The sequence below is a fragment of the Leopardus geoffroyi genome, chromosome D2, assembly GCF_018350155.1.
Source record: "Leopardus geoffroyi isolate Oge1 chromosome D2, O.geoffroyi_Oge1_pat1.0, whole genome shotgun sequence".
Classification (NCBI taxonomy): domain Eukaryota; kingdom Metazoa; phylum Chordata; class Mammalia; order Carnivora; family Felidae; genus Leopardus; species Leopardus geoffroyi.
In genome coordinates, this window is record NC_059334.1 from 58,697,014 (window position 1) to 58,715,871 (window position 18,858).

An 18,858-nucleotide genomic window follows, 5' to 3' on the forward strand; every position below is an offset into this window, starting at 1 on the left:
ATGAGAAAAAATGATTCAGCCTATTGTTATTTTACCCTTTGCACTAGTTTGCCAGACAACAATAACAGCTTGCAGCGCAACAGACCATCAACCCTCAAGGACTCAGCTCCAAATACATGCTAATCAATTATCTTGATTGATGGCACCATTATCTCAGGAGACAGAATTAAATTCCCGAGGTCCTGCCCTAGAAGAACAAGGAGCGGAATCTCTGAGGAAGCGGACCCTGCATTTGAGACCCTGAACTAAATCTGTGTCAGGAGAGGCTTGACGGCACACCCTCCCCTTTCTGGGAAGAAATGCAGAGTGGCATTTGTTGGGAAGCAGAGGGGTGGAGGGGGCTTGACAGTCTCTCCTTCAGGTTTATTCTGCGGTTGAGATTCTGCTAGGGTCACCACAAGACCCTCTCTTCCATTGATCTGGGGAAGGTGGTTCACACAATCCATTTTGAAACCAAGTGATGTGGTCTTAATTGAACTTTCCCTAGGAATGGTTCTTGAAAGTGGTTAAAAAAACAAAAAAGCAAAACAAAACAAAACAAAACAAAACTGACTCTGAACATTGAGATGCCTTTGACAGAAGTCCTGGGGGTTATTCCAGTATTCTGTTCCCCCACCCCCACTTAGGCCTAGATGGAATCCTGCCCTAGACACACTTTAGAGAACCCCCATTTAGTCCTTCTTAGTCCCAGCCCTCCGTGTAGGTGAGGAGTTCATAGGGCCAAAGAGATGTGCCCACTGAGAGCCCTTGTTCTTCCTTCAGGACCACATTTCAGATACAGAATCCTGAAATTCCTCACCTAAACCTCCCGGTGGGGGCAGGGTGGGGCGGATAAGGAGGCTGGGAAGCCCCTAGGGTAGGGGCCATTTGTCCCCATACAACCCTGTTTTATGTTTTATATTTTAGCAGAAAACTCTAAGGAGTTGGAGTTGGCCTTCCAGGTTATGTTATGTTATGTTATGTTATGTTATGTTATGTTATGTTACATTACGTTACGTTACGTTACGTTACGTTACGTTACGTTACGTTACGTTACGAAGGTATAGTTGTCAAGGACAAGGATAGAACAGATTTTAACAGTTTATTCATGTGATTTGAATAGGTACCCATGTGATTGAATAGGTCTGTGGGTCTCCGTTTGTCCAGTGTCCTGACAGTGTTAGGGCAGACCTGAGTTATCCCTGCCAAAATGGCTCACCATGGCAAGGGTTGGTTCTATGTGCTGTCAAACCCAAGGCCTTCGCCTTTGTAAAATAAGGTTCGTGAACAGAGTTTATATCCTGATAGAGGATCTCATGCTTTGGAGTAGCTAACCACGCTCACAGCTCGGTCCTCATCTCCAGCACTTAACCCAAAGACCAGAACTGAGAAAGGCTGTGGACCCCTCTGCCCCAGTCCCTCCCTGGTGGACGTTGTGGGGAGCAGGAGGAGCCTGCGCAGAGTGGAGCCGTGAGTTCCTGTAACAAACTGAGCATCTGGGCTCTGACGGGAAGGGTGAGGGCCTGGTTCTACCACCGCCTAGAAGTCCTGTGGGCCCTTAGTAAACAACACCTCTCTCTCTCTCTCTCTCTTTCTCTCTATCTCTCTCTCTCCCCCTCCCTCTCCCCATCGCTCTTTCTGTTCTCCTGTCTTTTCTCCCCACCCGCCTCTCCTTGCCTTTTCTCCCTCACCTCTCCCTCACTGTCTGCAGTAAACCGGTCCCCTTCTCGCTGCAGCGGGTTGAACCGCTCTGAGTCTCCAAACCGCGAGCGCAGTGACTTTGGGGGGAGCAACACCCAGCTGTGCAGCAGCAGCAACAACCTCTACACTCCCGACTACTCAGTGCACATCCTCAGCGATGTGCAATTTGTGAAGGTAACTGTCCCGGGAGGGCCATCCCCGGCTTGCCAGCCGGCTGGGGAAGCAGGACAGGATGTGCAATCCAATGCGCCAAGATAACGCTGGGTGCTAATTGTTCCCTGGCTTTACAAGGGCCCTGTTTTTGGTTAGCTTGATTACTAATTTGTCACTCTTTTAAGATCTCCTGATCCCCATTTTTTGTGTGGGGAAACTGAGGCATAAACCAGTGCGGAATTAGGGTGCCTGAGACAAGTTGCCAGTGAACTGTTTCTTTTGAACCCCCTGCCATTGCCACCAGGTTGATTTGTTTTTCCGAGATAAATTTGCAGGTGATTAATAAACCAAGTATATGGAAGAAACCATGCTGTGATTTTCCATAAGGTAGTATATTTTTATGTCTTTCTGTTTCAAGTCTAAAATGCAATTTGGCAGGTATGTTAAGCAAAAACCCTTTGTGTAACCATTACACCCTTAGCAATCACTGAGCTCAGTGGAGCTCGGAACATCCATCACTTTGCACATGCAGGAGAGAGAGGCCACAGTGCTCATTGCCTTGTAGTTAAAGGGTAGGGGGGCCATTGCTTCATACCTCACATTAAGATTGGTATTGCACAGAAACCTTCTAAAATGTCCTCCTTCTCGTGCTTTGATAGGTTTTATTTGCTAGCATTCTGCAAACTGTTACATGCCTGGAGTGAGCCCCATTTATCCAAGTCCAACAAAACACCCAATGAGTTGAGTTGGTATATCTTGTCCAGTCGCAGGCTGGATTATGAGAGATATATTTATCACAAAGGAGGGAGGAGGTTCTCTCCTTCTGTCCAGAACACAAGCTCTGATAATTTGAGAGCAGTGTGCACTGCCTGGCTTTCTGTGTTCCAGAACTCTGCAGATACCCTGAGGTGAAGATAGAAACACAAAGATAGAAAGTTACCAAAGGGAGGGGCTGAGCCTGGCAGGTGGGGTGGGATAATAACTGTTTGTGGGGTGCTCTGTGCATGCGCTTTGGGACTCCTTTGTCTGAATGATCCAGGTGGTCTGATCACCACCCTGTCAGGTAGGTACTACTGTCATAACCATTTTAGACATGAAGACATTGGAGCTTGAGGAGTCTAAGGTCATATGGCTGGTGAGTGGCAGAGCCAAGCTTTGGAATTCAGTCTCTCTGTCTCCAGAGTCCAAACCCTCAAAACCCCAGTCTTTAGGAAGAGTTGTGGGAAATCAGAGTTGAAGGAGCCCCAGGAAGAAATAACTTGTGGCAACTAACCCCGCAATACTCATGGGTGTGTGTGACTGGGGACACTTAACAAATCTAATGTGACACTAAAGTTAAACCTCAGAAAACTGAAGTCCATGATTCTCCTCCCTGCCTCCTTGTCCTGAAGCCCTCTCATTGCAGGCCTTCCTCAGAAGTGGAGGTAGGAAAAAAATGAGAACAGAGAAACTCTACTGGGCTAGCTCTTCCTGGTTTGTAGTACTGGTCACACGGTTTGTGGAAAAAGAACTTGAAAGTCACAATATGAGTAAGTGGTTCAACAAATATTGACTGAATACCTACTCTGTGCTTGATATTGACAAGATACTATGGTGAACAAGACCATAAGCTCCTGCCTTCCTAGAGTTTCTGTGCTAGGAGGGGGACAGAGAGAATAAACAAGTAACCGCATCATGAAGAACCTAATTTCAGGTAGTGATAAAGGCTAGGAAGGTAACAAGGTAGCGGGATAAACAGTGATTGGGCAGAGCTGGCAAGGGGTTTCCTTTAGGAATGGTTATCAGAGCAGACTGACAAAACAACATTTTTTCTGGGACCTGAAAGGGGAGGGGAGGAGAATGTTCAAGAGAGAAACCACAGAGGCAGGAAAAAGCTCGGTGGTTCGTGGATCTGAATTCTGGTACGCAGCGTGCAAAGACAGAGCCCAGCATGAAATGACAGTGGACAGTCAGCAGCAATGTTGTCTGGCATCTTTAAGCCAGAGGAAGGCACTTAATTCTACTATAAGTGCACTGGGAATTTTCAATTAAGTTTGTTTCTTAGGTCTTCACATTTGTCTTAGTTCAGGCTGCCATAACAAATAGTCAGAGACTGGGTGGCTTAAATAACAAACACTTCTTTCCCACAGTCCTGGAGGCTGGAAGTCCAAATTCAAGGAACCAGCAGATCCAGTGTCTGGTGAGAGCCCACGTTCTGGTTTGCAGAAAACCATCTTCTCCTTGTATCCTTACATGGGGGAAGAGACAGAGACAGGAAGCAAACTGTCTTCCTATTAGGACACTAATTCCGTTCGCGTGCGCTCCACCCTCAGGACCTAACTTCTTCCAAAGGCGCCCCCTCCACATGTCATCTCGCTGGGGGTTAAGATTTCAGCATAGGAATTTGGGGCGGGGAGCGACATAGACTTTCAGTCCCTAATGTTATTTACATCCTAAGTTTAGGAAATCAATATGAAGATTTTGCTTGCTGGTTTGGGGAGGAGAATGAATGAGAATTTGAGGCATCCTATTTAATGATCAACTGGTGAGCCCAGAGTTTTCTGGAACATGTCTGGGTGTGCCTGGATTGGGGAGCACTTTCAGGGGATGTATTGGACAGCTCCACAAAGAGGAATGTGTTAAGATGAGTACCTGGCATGGAGTTTGTAAGGATTTTCTTGAAACTTACAGATGAGCTCATGGATATCCATGCCTAGAACATAAGGAAAGGGGACATTCTACAGCTAATGAGGAACATAAAAAGGAAGTGTCTTTCCTGATGTTGAGAACCCCAAACCCGAGGTCAGTTCTCAGGTACAGGTGTCATCCTTTTGGTCAGGCCAGAGGACTTTGCTGTGACCCAGGGCGGCTAAGTGGCACAGAACATGGTCCCTTTTCCCACCTCGACATGTTGACATTGAGAAGACTAAATGTTAAAAGTAGAAGTTGAGGGGAGGTTAGAAACCAATTAAAGTATTATTCAGAAACCTCCTTCAAATCCTTGACTGTAACAATTCAACTGTAACAATTCTATAGAAGGGAACTTTGGGAGTTCAAGCTCTTGTTTGAACGTGCACTTGTTTGTTTTATTTTGGTACTGGTTTTCTCTTTTAAAAAAAATATATATATACATATACATGTATATGTATATGTATATGTATATGTATATGTATATGTATATGTATATATAAGTTAAGTTGATGCCTTAGACTAAAGTTGAAAATTCCCTTCTGCTGATGTAATAGACTTGTTAGGGCTGCCCTTTTATTCCCCTCACCCACCTGTCCCCCTACCTTTTTAACAGAGGGGGAGCTTTTGAGGAAGCTAAAGACTGTCGAAGAGAGGTGTCCTCACGGCCCAGGCTCCTGTGATTGGCTGCAGGGAGAGCTTGCAAGGGGTTTTCATGTCCAACAAAAGTTCCAGAACGTTATTAAGTCCGGAAGTAATTTGACTTTAAGATAAGCTTCAAAATTAGAAAGTTGTATCTAACGATTATCTGGGAGAGATATTAAAGCCACGATTAGTCATAGTTAGTAAATTATGAATGAAGGTACCAAAGAATCCTTATAAATTTTTTAACAATGCTTTTGGTAAATATCATCATTACACTAAGACTATTTGGCAGATGTCTTATAGTCTAGATTGTGTAACCGTGACCAAAATGCCCCATCACCATCTGGTGGCAGAATCCCTAAATTGCAAGATGGTGTTGTGAGAGATGAACTTCATTAAATGATAGGAGTCATCACACTGGTTGAAGGTTAACTTCTGGACACGTTGGCTGCCAACTCAAAATGTCCAAAAGTGTACAGTTACTTCGGTTAGTTTCAAGGTAAACAGGTCTCCATTCCTTTGTAATTTAGAGGATGCTTGAGTTCCTAACTGGCTGCTGTGTAAGAGAAGACAATTTGAACTCAAGCTGCACTAAGAAATGCCTGTATCTACAGTAATAAAGAGAGAATAAAAACATGTTGGCTTTTGAGCAGTGGTTTGACTTCCTCAATGAGCCAATCAGTAGGTTGAGCATTAACGAGGGATCTAGACACCAGTGGCTATACTAAGAAATGTAAAACATATCCTCTGCCTAATGAGTTTAAAATCTAGTAAGAGAGAAGAAATGTAGGTTAAGCAATAGTGACCAAAGCAGGGTAGTATCTAATTGATTAAGAGTTTGTGTGACACTTATTTTAAGCACTGTATTGCTGCGAATGGACCAGACCTTTAAGAATTAGGAAAGAACAGGAGGAGGGATACCAATAAACAGGCGTATGGAAGATGAGTAAGCACAGTGCATTCAAGGGAGTGTGAAGAGAGAAGCTGGGCTGGCCCAGTGGTTCTGCGTGTGCGAGCAGTGGGAGCACCATTGGGCACAAGGCCGGATTATCAGAACTGGGCAGAGAGATTCAGGTTGATCTGCTAGACCTCTGCTGCCCAACATAGTAGCCAGTAGCCACATGGGGCTGCCAAACACACTGTGGTTCATCCAAATCAATGTGCCGTGCATGCAAAGTACATATTGGATTCCAAGGGCTTAGTACAAACACAGAATGCAAAATTCCTCATTAATACTTTTATATTGATTCTGTGTTGAAGTGAAATTGTTTTGGATATGTTGGCTTAAATGAAACACTATTAAAATTAATTCCCTCTATTTGTTTTTACTTATTTTTAATGTGACAAGAGAGTTTTCAATTACTTATGCAACTCATTATATTTCTATTGGACAGTACTGTTTTAGATAGTAAGAAATTCTCACATGGTTGAACAAGAGAAGCAAGGTGATGAAAAGTGATGCTTGAATCAAAAATGTGAAAAAATAGTAACAATAAAAGAATTGAATTAAAAAAAAACAGTAATGCTTGAATCTAGAAAATGCAGCTGGTGAGAGGTTGTTTCCTGAACACATTTTCTTTTTTTTTTATTTTTTTAAATTTTTTTTTTTCAACATTTATTTATTTTTGGACAGAGAGAGACAGAGCATGAACGGGGGAGGGGCAGAGAGAGAGGGAGACACAGAATCGGAAACAGGCTCCGGGCTCTGAGCCATCAGCCCAGAGCCCGACGCGGGGCTCGAACTCACGGACCGCGAGATCGTGACCTGGCTGAAGTCGGACGCTTAACCGACTGCGCCACCCAGGCGCCCCCTGAACACATTTTCTAGAGTGGTGCCTTATCAACAATTTCTTTCAAGGTGACAGATTGACATGTCAGTAGTTTATGATTATGGGTTTTTTTAATATATATATTTAAAAAGAGGAAGCATTGTGAAAACAAGGCTGTGAGACTTAGGGAGAAGGTAACTAGTGGGTAGTACCTTTCCTTCTATACAACCATCCACCAACAGTATAGGCCCGCCCCCAACCTCTGCCCCTACCCCTGTACTGGGCAACCACCCTGCTCCCCCTACGCAGAACCATGCTTCTTCCCTCTAATGTTAGGTCCTGGCCGTAGCTGTCTGAATCTTCCCTCTAACATCATTGACAAGTGGTTATTTAACATCTGTGTGAATGCCTCCATGACACGGAACTCAGTATCTTATAAGGAAGGAGTACATTTACTCAGGATTGTTACCAGATGTAATGCTTTATTCCCAGCTCGTTCTTTTGCTCCAGAACAATGCTTAAAGAGGGTTAGAGTTCCCGGATCCTTGCTCCCAGGTTCCTGAAGGGACATATCACTTTTTCTTAAGAACAAAGAGAGAATGGTACAGCTCACTGTGCATGTGGCCTGGACAGAACCTGTCCAGAAATAAACTAAATACAGCACTTTGCAACACTCCTGAGAGGCTTCTAGCTTGGGCAGAACAGCTAATGTCCCAACTGAGCCCATAAATCCATCTCACAGTCAAACAAGAACACACCCCCTTCCTTCTCCCTTCCTCCCGTCTTCCCTTCACTCATCATCTCTGCCTCTCCATCTTCCTTTTGTCATTGTCCCTACTTGGAATCTCCTTCCTTCCCCTACTTTGTCTTTCACTTTATTTTCTTAGTTACGGATTTACTTCCCTAAGACCTCATCCTGCCTTGACAACACCTCCACTCACTCCTACTCCGGGGGCAGAGGGACCATTGCTCCTGCCCCTTCCCCACCTCATGATGTGCCATGCACAGTTTAGATGAAATGAGATGATGATAGATTTTATGCCTTTCTTCGAAATGTATGCCCATTATAGAGTTAACTTGTGAGAGATCGATGTGGACGTGTTTTAAACAGTCATTTCTAACAGTTGGATGGCAGGTTCAGTGGCATTATCTCATTATCACTGGGCCTCTGTTACAGACCAGCTTGAAAGTGGCAACACTAGGACTAAACTAGAAGCCAAATCTAAACTAGTTAACCCAAAAAGAGTAATATCAAGTACTCTGGTGAGCTTATCAAGAGTCATTTAGGAAATGTTTCTGTCCTTTAAGCCAGAAGAACCTGTAAGACTCTAAAGAAAGCTCCACCTTTGGGAAGCCCATGGACACATTAGAGAATTGGGTTTGATGGTGACACTGGTTCCAGTTGTGTGCCAGCTGGTTTTCGGTCATCAGATGCCTATAGACCCCAAGCTACAAAGCAGTTATTGGGACACCTCCTCTAAAGGATTGTGAAAGACAGCCTAGTGCAGCCAGGCACACCCACTCACAGTGCAGAGCCCAGGCTGAGATCGTTGTCCCTGAAGAGCAAGACTAAAGGCCTTTAAACTACAATATCCAGGTTACAGGGGCACCATTGTTAGGCTCTGGAGTTTCTCCCTCTGAAAACTTGGAGCTTCATAGTCTCACTTCCCCTGCCACCTCCCTGGCTCCCATGAGTGAATAGCACTTTCCCAGGCAAAACCCATACAGCGGAGACAGTGCCCTGGCTAGGACTCTGAAAGCTTGCTAACTGTCAAACTTGAGGCAATCCCTCAACATTTCTGGACCTCATTTTCTTATTTGTAAAATGGGGATCAAAAGAGCCCTCATGCCTACCCAACACAGTCACTATGAAGAGCAAAGGGGTAACACATACCCAAGTGCTGTGTAAGCCATAATATACCCTATGGATGGACTGTTCCACCCTCCTATCCCAACCTCTACCTGCAAGAGCAAGCTCTTATGGGTTAGTAACACTAGCACTAGACCTCACCCACATCCTAAAACCTAATATCAGTTCCATCTCTTTTATGAAATTGATAGCACTTCCAGTAATATATATGATTTCCAAAAATGATATATAATATTTTAAATAAGAAATTAAAAAGAAATTGCAAACCAATTCGGTGAAAAAGCAATAAGGCATGAGTTTGTTACCGTAAGTAAATAATAAATTTATCTGTGAGCTTCCTGGTCCTAAAAGCAAAGAGGGCAAACGTAGTGGACATTTGTGTTCTCATCAAGTATATCATTTTTCTAGAGAAAGGAACTTTTTCCTGGCAGTAATTTCTTGAAGTATTTATCAAATGGATTACTATAGGACTATGGAAGACATCAGAAAAAAATAGTACATATTGGCCTCATCTGCAAGTTTTGCCAGTTTATGTTCTTCATATGGAGCTTTTTTTTTTTAGTTCAGCCCTGTATGCAAGCTGGGGGTCCACTATGAAAATCAAACATCAGTGAAGGCAACTATTAAGGGGAGTGTAGATAATAATTGGTTACAGGGGCATTTCCAAGAGTCCAGAGCATTGGACTCACCTGTGGTGTGCATTGGGATCACCTGGGGAGCTTTAAATAATCCAGATGTCTGTGCCCCACTCTCAGAGATTTGGATATAATTGCTTAAGGGTGTTGCCTGGGTATCAGGATATCTTAAAGCTTCCCAAGTGATTCAAATGTGCTGCCAAGGTTGAGAACCACTGTCCTGGGAGGCATGAATAATTAGCGTGTCACTTTGATCCTTTCTCTGAAACACTGCAAGTCCCTGAACCATCGGTATGGGCAGCATCACAGTCAATTGATGGTGAAATCTCTAATACACGCCTGATGTTCTGTGATTGACTCATGGTAAGGTTTTAGTCTGAGGGTAGGCTCCAGAGTTGACATCTCTTGGGGAAATTTTGGAACCTGATTTCTCACTTCCCAACAAAGGGGGCTGTAAAAGTCTACAGTAACATTGAATCTATTGAAGACTTTAGGCAAATGCCAAGTTGAGACCCCCATCGTTGCATGCCATAAAGCAGAGAACATGTCATTTGGGCCTGAAAAATATCAAAGCCAGTTAACACTTTGCCACTTTATCCATTTGAAACCTTTAAAGGATTCAAAACCTGAGTAGGAGGACTGTGTTTGATTTTAACTAGGTCTTAAGTCAGTGGTGCTCAGAGTGCAGTCTCCAAACCAGCTGCATCAGCATCACCCGAGCACTCGTTAGACCTGCAAACTCTCAGGCCCTACTCCAGACCTAGCAAATTAGAAACTCTGAGAATGGGGCCCAGCGATCTTGTTTTTAACGAGGCCTCTGGGTAATTCCGATGCTGAAGTTTGAGAATAACGGTTTTAAACTATCAAGAGAACTATCTTTGTCCCCTCTAATGGGCAGTAGTATAGCTAGAAGCTTGGGATCTCTGCATGTGGGTCTCCCATACAAAATGCAAAAAGACATACATTCTTAATTGGTGTTTTGTGATTAGATTAGTTGTGCTTGGAATTTGCTCGATCCTCATGCAAGACATCCTGAAGTTTGTTAGAGAAGAAAAGATTGATAATGTCCAACAAAGTAATGAGTTCCCAACTTGAGGGGAAATAGAAGATTTCTCTTTATGATGAGAAAACATTGCCTGAATGGTTGTTGAGGCTAGATATTTTGGTGAAGATTATAACCTAACATTCAGGATGAGTGCTAAATTTTTAAACATTTTGGGGTAATTAGAGGACCATAGGATCTAGAAAATGTAGAAAGAACATCAGAGGATAATAAAGCAGAATAAAATACTCAATAAAAATTACGAGAGCAACAGCCTGTACAGAAAGGAAAGGAGAAACATAGGTGTATGAGGAAAGCAGAAGTGGGATGAGCCAGAAGTGATGGAGAGTCACCCCCCTGAGAATGTGAGTACTGAGCTGTCTAGGATTGACTCCAGGACTTCAGTTTGAGCATCACCCACAGCCCCCAGGGAGGCCAGGCATCCAAGCCACCGGGGAAGGGAAGGTCTAGAGGGCAGGTGCTGGAGAGTGGGCAGTTGACAAGGGGCCACTGTTAAAAGAGCCCTTGCCAGATACCAAACCAGCTTCAAGCCGCCTCCGTTCCAACGTGGAAATCTTAACCATCCCTCTCCTATTACCAGCCACGCAGCCTTACTGTTCCAACATGTAATACCAATCCTGCCCCGAAAGGAAAGGGAAGGAACATGAACAGTGTGTGGTTTTGCCTGTTCTCTAGCTAAATGCAGTGAAGAAGGGAGGAAAACATTTGAGGTGACCATAGTGCTTGAGAAGAGATGGTGTGGCACTATGTGCCATTGTCACTTTTCACCCCGTGCCATTCATGGATTCATGGTAGCACATTTCTATCCTGGGTGGCACAAAAACTAGCTAGTTTTTACTGGACACAAGGATGCGAGGCATGAGTCTGCAACATACACCCAGAGAACGGAGATGACAGATGAACCTTTCTGTGTTCCAGAAAAGACATTTGATCCATGTTGTTTCCTTCCTGGAATTATGGGAATTCCCTTCTGGTCTGGCTAAACCTGATTCTCAAGATGCTTTTACTTGTGGGTGAGGCTTGACACATCAGGAGAGTCGCTAGGAAGACTCCCATGATCTGATGAAGGAGCTCGGAGACCTCTGCTGTGGACTTTTCCCACATAGGAGCATGATCCCACATCCGGTGGCGGGCCAAGTCCAAATGAGAAATGACTGTGCGCTCTCAGGCCTCAGCATCCAGCTTCCTGACAGCGGGACATGGAGCAGCAAAGCTTCCCTCACTACACTCCCTGTGGACCCTTAGGAAGAGGTCCCTTGGCAATAGTGGAAGCACGTATTTAAAACTTCTCTGTGGGCAAGTACTCTGCTACCTGAAGGTGCCCTCCAACCTCCTCCGAGGCTCAGGAGAAGGCTTGGCTCCTCCAGGGGCACTGTAGAAGTCCAGAGCCAATAAAAATGACAGTGGGGACTCATTGTCCCTCAACTGCTAGGCTGGTACAGCTTGGGAAAGGACCCGGTTCATGGATCCTCACCCACAGAGGTCAGGGGTTCCAACGCACCCTAGTAGGGCTGCTTCTGAGCTCGGAGAGGCTGACCACATCCAAGGAGGGCTCTGTCCAGCCCCTCTTGAGCTTCCTCCCCTCTCTGCCTCTTCTTTCTAGATCACTCGGCAGCAGTACCAGAATGCACTCACTGCCTGCCACATGGACAGCTCACCCCAGTCCCCCGACATGGAGGCCTTTGCTGACGGAGACTCCACCAAAGCCCCTACGACCCGGGGTACACCCCAGACCCCCAAGGATGACCCTGCCATCACCCTCCTGAGCAACAGAAACAGCCTGCCGTGTAAGTCCGTTGGGTGGATGGGCTGGGCTGCCGCGGGGCGAGGGCAGCCCCACCTTCCTCCTTCAACCCTGCCCAGAGCTGCCATCCTGTAGCAGTTAGAGCTGCAGGTCTTCTCCAGAGCAGATGGGCACACACTTGCTATCCTCCCCAGGCAGCCGCTCAGATGGGCTGAGAAGCCCCGGCGAGGTCGTGTACCTGAGGATGGAGGAGATGGCCTTCACCCAGGAAGAGATGACGGACCTCGAGGAACAGAGCACACAGCAGCTCTCACTGTCTTCTGCAGCTATTCCTACGACGGCAGGTCGGGCAGGGAAATTGGGGTCATCACCGTCGGGCACTGGGATGGCCTGGGGGAAAATCAAGGAGGAACCCCAGCCCCCATGTAATATTACCACCTCCTCACACAGTGAGCGAGGGAAGGGAAACTCACACTTTTCTAAGTGCCAACCCCTCACCAGGCCTGTCGATCCATTCTCCCAGGAAGACCATGTGTAGGGTGGTGTTAGGAGCTAGGTTTCCATCTGGATTCAGTTCTGGCTCCTTCATTTAGGAGCTGTGCGATTTTCAGCAAGTTACTTTAACCTAAGATGCTGTTTCCTTATCTTAACAGGTAAGTTTCTTCCTTATGTTAATAGATGTAAACCATGGTGGCTAGGTCATGAAGTAGCTTGGGGCATAAATGAAATAGCTTATACAGAGGGTGTATCACAGTGCGTGGTACCATGCTCTGTATTAGGTAGTTCTTAGAGACCTGCCTTACAGATGAGGAACCTGAAGTCAGCCAGCACTCTTACTGGCAGCACTCTTCCCCTCTTTTGGGCCAGAGGAGGTAATCTGTAGAACTTGTCCTGAGTTCTGAGAGCATATCATCTCTGAGTCTCTCAACGCTTCTGTCTTGGCAGTGGTGTTGCTCTGAGCTCCCTATGTCCCACCTGTCCTGAGATCCTCCTGTCCTTGCCCCACTGAGATCTACTTCCCCAGGCCTTCAGCAGTGCCTGTGCCCCCACACCTGACCTCCCAGACCTGCCCCAGTCCATAGTCTGAGACCCCTTGAGTCCAGAGCAATGACCCAACAAGTGCTCATCAATTTTTGCAGTCAGTACAACAATATATTTGAATTGTGGCTAACTCAGAATATCTGGGACATACATAAGCACCATGCAAGGACCGGAATTTAGAACTGGTGTTCTTTTTCTCCCTCACACACTGAATTCAGTAGCTAAATCATGTAGCAAGAAATTGTATCAAAGGAGTAAGAATGGAGAAAATAGTCTTTGGAGTTCATCTAGTCCATCCTCCTTGTATGACACAGGGACCTTGCATGCGGACCCTGAGGCCCTGAGAAAAGACTTGTCTGGTCTATATACTGCCCTAAAAGCAGGATCAGCCTCATAGCTTTGCGTGCAATGCTGTTTCCACCACCCCACTCTGCCTCCCAGGTCAGGTTCTTACCTCACTGGTATTAAGGACCTGGGCCTCTTCCTGGCTTTGAGATTCTGTGCCTCTCTAAATCCCCACTGGGTTCGGTGGGAAAGATAACAGATGTGTGCTTAATTGTTACTGAGTCCTGTGATTTCCCAGGGTCTGAGTAGGTATCCCCACCTCAGGGTCCTCAAATGTGCTTTTTGTCTGGCAAAGATACTGAACAAAGAACATCTTGTCCTCTTCATCTCTCTCCTGCCAAGTAACATTTATATTGTTAGATTCTCGCTCCTGGTCTCTTTGTTCCTTTTGTGGCACTAAACTGCCCTTTGCTAACTAATGAGAGCCAACAGCTTCCTGGACATCCCCTCCTGTTACAGCCACTGCTGCCTTGGCTCTGGTTTTGAACTTTCACCTGCTGAGGAACATCACTCAGAATCACCCTTCCTACATCCCTGGGTGTGTAGGTTGGGAAGACTTGAGTTCTTTCTTCTTTCCTTTCTCTCAGCATCAGATAGTGAATGTTGTAATATCAACCTGGACACAGAGACCAGCCCCTGCAGTAGCGACTTTGAGGAAACCATGGGCAAGAAGCTGCTGAGAACCTTGAGTGAGTAGCTCTTCACTTAGATGAAAGCCTCCCACCAGCTAGTTAGTAGAAAAATTATGTTAGGATATTACCCCTGGAGGAAGAACCATTGACTCCTTGTGGGAACCTAATGAGGTATAATCATGGAAATCTGTAACAGGGCTTGGGCCAGTACTGTGCCCTTGATAATGGGGGAGGGGGGGATGCATCCCATTCAGTTGGCTGTCATCTAGGACAGGAGTCTGCAAGCCATGGCCACGGCCAAATCCTGGCCTCCCTCTCCTGCCCGTTCTTGTAAATAAAGACTTACTGGATCGTAGACCCATTTGTTATCTATGGCCACAATAGCAGAGTTGAGCAGTTGCAACAGGGACCAAATGGCCTGCAAAACCTGTAAGATTTACTGTCTGGTCCTTTAAAGAAAGAATTTGTGTCCCAGAGACTCCGTAGAAAGGAAAGCAGTATCTTTCATGGAAGGAAGTCAATAGCAGAAAAATACTCCTCCCTAAAAACAACAGAGCTGGGAACACAGTGCCCTTCCATCCTTGAGGACAATTGTATGATTACCCCACCTGCCCCAATGCAGAAAGAAGGTTGTTTCCAAGCTACAGAACGTAGGTGTGTGGGAATGGCCCCCAGCTACACCCACCAAAACCCTGGCTCATGGAACACCAAAGGCTGTGAGACCAGCCTTCTCACAGGAGGTGTCTGCCAGGCAGTTGGGCCTGGTTCTGAGGAGATGGAAAGACCTGGTTCTGAGGCATTACCTGCACTTTACTCAATCCTCTCAGGAAATCTCCATTCCACTGGCACTGGCCTGGCTTTTTGGAGATGTCATCCCAGGTAGATATAAATATGCTGATATCAACACCAGGATGCAATGCAGATTACTTTCTGCAAAACTGTCAAGGGCTTTGCCACCATTTCCGCATCTGTTTTGGAGAGAGTCCATATCAAGGAATGTCCTCCCAGCCAGAGATTGATCCTTACAAATTGTTTTTCAGGTGGTCGAAAAAGGAAGAGGTCACCTGACGGAGAGAGAGCCTCTGAGGAGAACTCCAATTTAATGCCTCTGATCACATGACAGGGCAGACAGTGTTTGCTGGGTGTATGAGATTCAAGAGCTTTGAGGGAGAACCCACCCTCCCATCTTCTGTGTCTCCCGAGGCCTCCCACAGGTGACAGAGCATTCTGCTTTCCTTACCACCTCTTCACCCCTAGCAGTCAGTTTGGCAGATTTCCCCTTGTTGCCTCCAGTTTGACTCAGAGCCTTGCTGTGCCCATCATGGATGGAGGGGCCTCCGGTGGAACATGCTAGAAATGATCTTCTCCACGGCACAGTCTGCGACTGGAGAAGAAATGACCGCAAGCTGACAATGCCACTCTGGGACCCGACTCCCTTTTTGTTCTTTGGGATCCCCCCCATGCCATATTTCATGCTTAGCTTAGCTCAGAAGGCGCCACCGACAGACAGGAGTATAGGCGGCCGGAGCAGCAGGTATGAAGGTCAGTTCAGGAGATACACCAAGAGTTTCTCCAGGACTTTAGAGCTGTGGGACTCGGCAATGGTGGCATGTGATGTTACAGAACAGAAAACTGTCGGTGACCAGTTTCCTGTTAGATAAGGATTCTAGCAGCCTGGGAAGTGTGTCTCAGCTGGAATGGAAAGACAATGAGATGGAACATCAAGTCACCGTCTTGCCCAGGGACACATCTTTTTGGCTCCCTATCAGCAGTCATCAATCCATCAATAAATCTGCTCTGGAAGAGAAGGAGCAGAGAGCAGAGACCCAGTTGGGAGCCAGAGATGGAATTTCAGGTTTTAAGTTCAAGTCAAAGCAAACAAACAAAAACTTATGTAGAAAAATTCTAAGCTGTTAAAGCAAGTATAGCCATGACAAACCAAAGAGTGCCCAGGTCAGCCAAGAAGGATGCAAGCTCTCATGGGACTTCAATGTGCATTAAACAGGAACATTGGAGAATCGCTGTCCTTTTTCATCTGTTCCCCCCACTCCACCCCTTACTCCTCCCCAGCAGGTCAGCTAAGTGTACTTCACTCCAAGAATTTACTAGATCTCTCTTCACCTGGATGGGGCATAGTCAATTCCAAGTATGGCCACTAGGTGGCGAAATAACTCCACATACCTAATTCAAGAATAAAATCACTAATCACACAGATCACTAACCACACAGCCAACCAACCTTTGGGAAAATGTAGAAATAAGTGAAGGTTGTCTTTGGGACACCTGTCTCCCTTTCTGTCTCCCATTCCCTGAGTTCCCTCAATCAGGGATCCAGTGATCCCGTGGTGCCTGCTCAATCTCCAAACCTTCCCCTGGGGTATACTATCCAGGCTTACCCCCTCTTTCCCCCCAAACTGTCACTCCCACACCCCCATACCCATTCAATCAGTAATCACACGGAGAGGGAAGGAGACTGATAATTCATTCCTCTGGGTTATTTGCATCTCAAAAGAAAATGCTTACCCATAGGAATCTTTAACTCAGGGGTTCTTAATTTAGGGGTCAGTCACCCCAGGGGTTCCATTATTGGACTTCAGAGGGTCTATGAAGCCCGTAAGACTGTCAGAATTTAGTGTATGTGTTCTTATGTGTGTTTTCCAGAGGGCTAAAGCTTTCATGAGATTCTCAAATGTCTCAGACCCACAAAGAGTTAAAACCCACTATTTGAACTCAGTGGAACTTTCAGCCCAAAGTTTCTGCAATGCAGAGTGAACAGTGGGCAGTTCGAGACAGATACAAGTGGTCTTCTCTAGTGTCTAGCAAATCAATGGGGAAAGCTAGGACCTGCCAAGAAGTGGAAGTCTTCAGAGATCCTTGGCACAACCTAGGGTATCATACCACACCCCCACACGTTTGTCCCCGCTTCCCCACCAAACCAGAGCAGATGTTGCAGACAAGAGGGCCACAGCATTTGGAAGTAAAGATTTTCCCACTGGAGATGCTCTTTCCAGCAGTGTATGCCTGACTTCTCACCCCTTGCTCAGTTCTGCCTGAGGCTCAGCAGTGCATGATTCCTAGATGATTCCACAGCTGCCACCTACTCCCAACACCTACTCTTGCCTAATAGGAACTGGCAAAGTGTCAGCCCTCAGTGCCGGGCACCTCAAACCCAAACCGGTGAACACTGAGTTTCAACAAGAACTGTCATTGTGCAATTTTCCTACCCAGCTGGCCACTGGCCCAAGGGGGCCTGCCTGGCTAGTCTTCCTGTCATTATTGCTTAGGCCATGGGGCTCAGGCCACTGCTGTTGCATACACCCATCCCTTTGCAAATTCCCAGAGGAGCCTGTCACCACTCCCCTCCCTATTCCCCACTCTATTCCCCAAGATTTCCTTCAGGTTAAAAAAGTTAAAAAAAAAAAAAAAAAAAAAAAAAAAGGATTTTAAAATAAAGCATTCATGAAGGCTTAATTGTAAATAATTTTTAAATAAAATGAAAATGCTTTTCCTGGAATGTTTTTCTTGCCCCTGAAATAGCTCAGTTCTCAAGCGGTTTCACATTTGAGATGCTGGTTGGGTCGGAGCACACATGGAATGGTCTCACCTGAGGCCCACCTGCCTCAAGAGGCAAGGCTCTCAAGGCCAGGTGCAAAGCTGTACTTAAGGTTACAGGAAAGCACTGGTGCTCTACTTTGGAGGCCAGATGGGTAAGATTTTGCTGGAACAAATGCCAGCAATGGAAAGTAAAACCCAAATGAGAAGCCCAAGTGTGAATGAGGACAGGAAGTACCAAGCCGATAATGAGAAGGGGCTGGCATTTGTTGAACCCACGTGATGGGTGAGGCACTGGGCTGCGCACCTTCCAACTTCAAGGTCTTGGGGGCCAGACCCGGGAAAGCCCCTGAAACAATGTGTTGGTCCACACTGGCTCCCTTCTGCAGACCCTCTGGAGAGGAACCAAAGTGGCACAAATCCAGTGTTTTCCAACCAAAGGCTGAGAAAAGGAACAGGAGAGAGCTAGGCATATTGATTTTTCAACCAACTAACGCAAGGACAGAGCAGCCAGACAGGTAAGAGGGTGTGTTTGGGCATTTAACATCTTTGTGGAAGGAAGGTTGGGATTTGAGACTTAGGTCAGTTAGTGGCCTATGGACAATTTAAGACTCTCCAGTCTGTTAACCCTACTAGCAATAATAAATGAAAACACCAGCTGTTTTGGTGAAGTCTTTATGTGCCAGGTATTGTGCTAGGTATACATTTACTCATTTCTGTCTCAAAACCCCCCTGTGAAGGTTTTAGTCTGTGAAACAGGCTCTGAGCCATCAAGTGGCTTGCTCAAGGTTACGCAGCCAGGAAGTGGCAGGCCCTGGAGGTAAGTGTCCGCCTCCTGAGCAAAGGAAATGGAAAAAAAAAACAGTCCTACCTCTGAACTTCGCAGGGCACACCTGCAGAAGAGGCCCTGAGAAGCCCTACCGCAAAATCTATGGAACTCACTAAGCCCAGCTTTTCCCAAACTTTAACACAAAACCCTTTTTCGGGTGAGCATGGGGACAATGGAACACACTGAGAGAAACACTAGCCTATATGCCAGGGTAGAATGAGAGCCAAATTCCCA

At 46.1% G+C, this 18,858-nt stretch overlaps 1 protein-coding gene across 3 annotated transcripts in view; it reads left to right on the forward strand.

Annotated features, from left to right (window-relative positions):
- CNNM1 (cyclin and CBS domain divalent metal cation transport mediator 1) overlaps positions 1–17,715 on the forward strand; it is a 60,442-nt gene extending 42,727 nt beyond the window's left edge. For 2 of the 3 annotated variants that reach the window (XM_045438527.1, XM_045438528.1), the window contains 5 exons: positions 1,691–1,854; positions 12,086–12,269; positions 12,421–12,570; positions 14,200–14,301; positions 15,285–17,715. In XM_045438527.1, the coding sequence (XP_045294483.1) occupies positions 1,691–1,854; positions 12,086–12,269; positions 12,421–12,570; positions 14,200–14,301; positions 15,285–15,364 (680 nt within the window). In that variant the 3' untranslated portion in view covers positions 15,365–17,715. The remainder of the gene's footprint in view (positions 1–1,690; positions 1,855–12,085; positions 12,270–12,420; positions 12,571–14,199; positions 14,302–15,284) is intronic. The other variant, XM_045438529.1, reaches the window with a different exon arrangement.
- Positions 17,716–18,858: the final 1,143 nt, after the last annotated feature.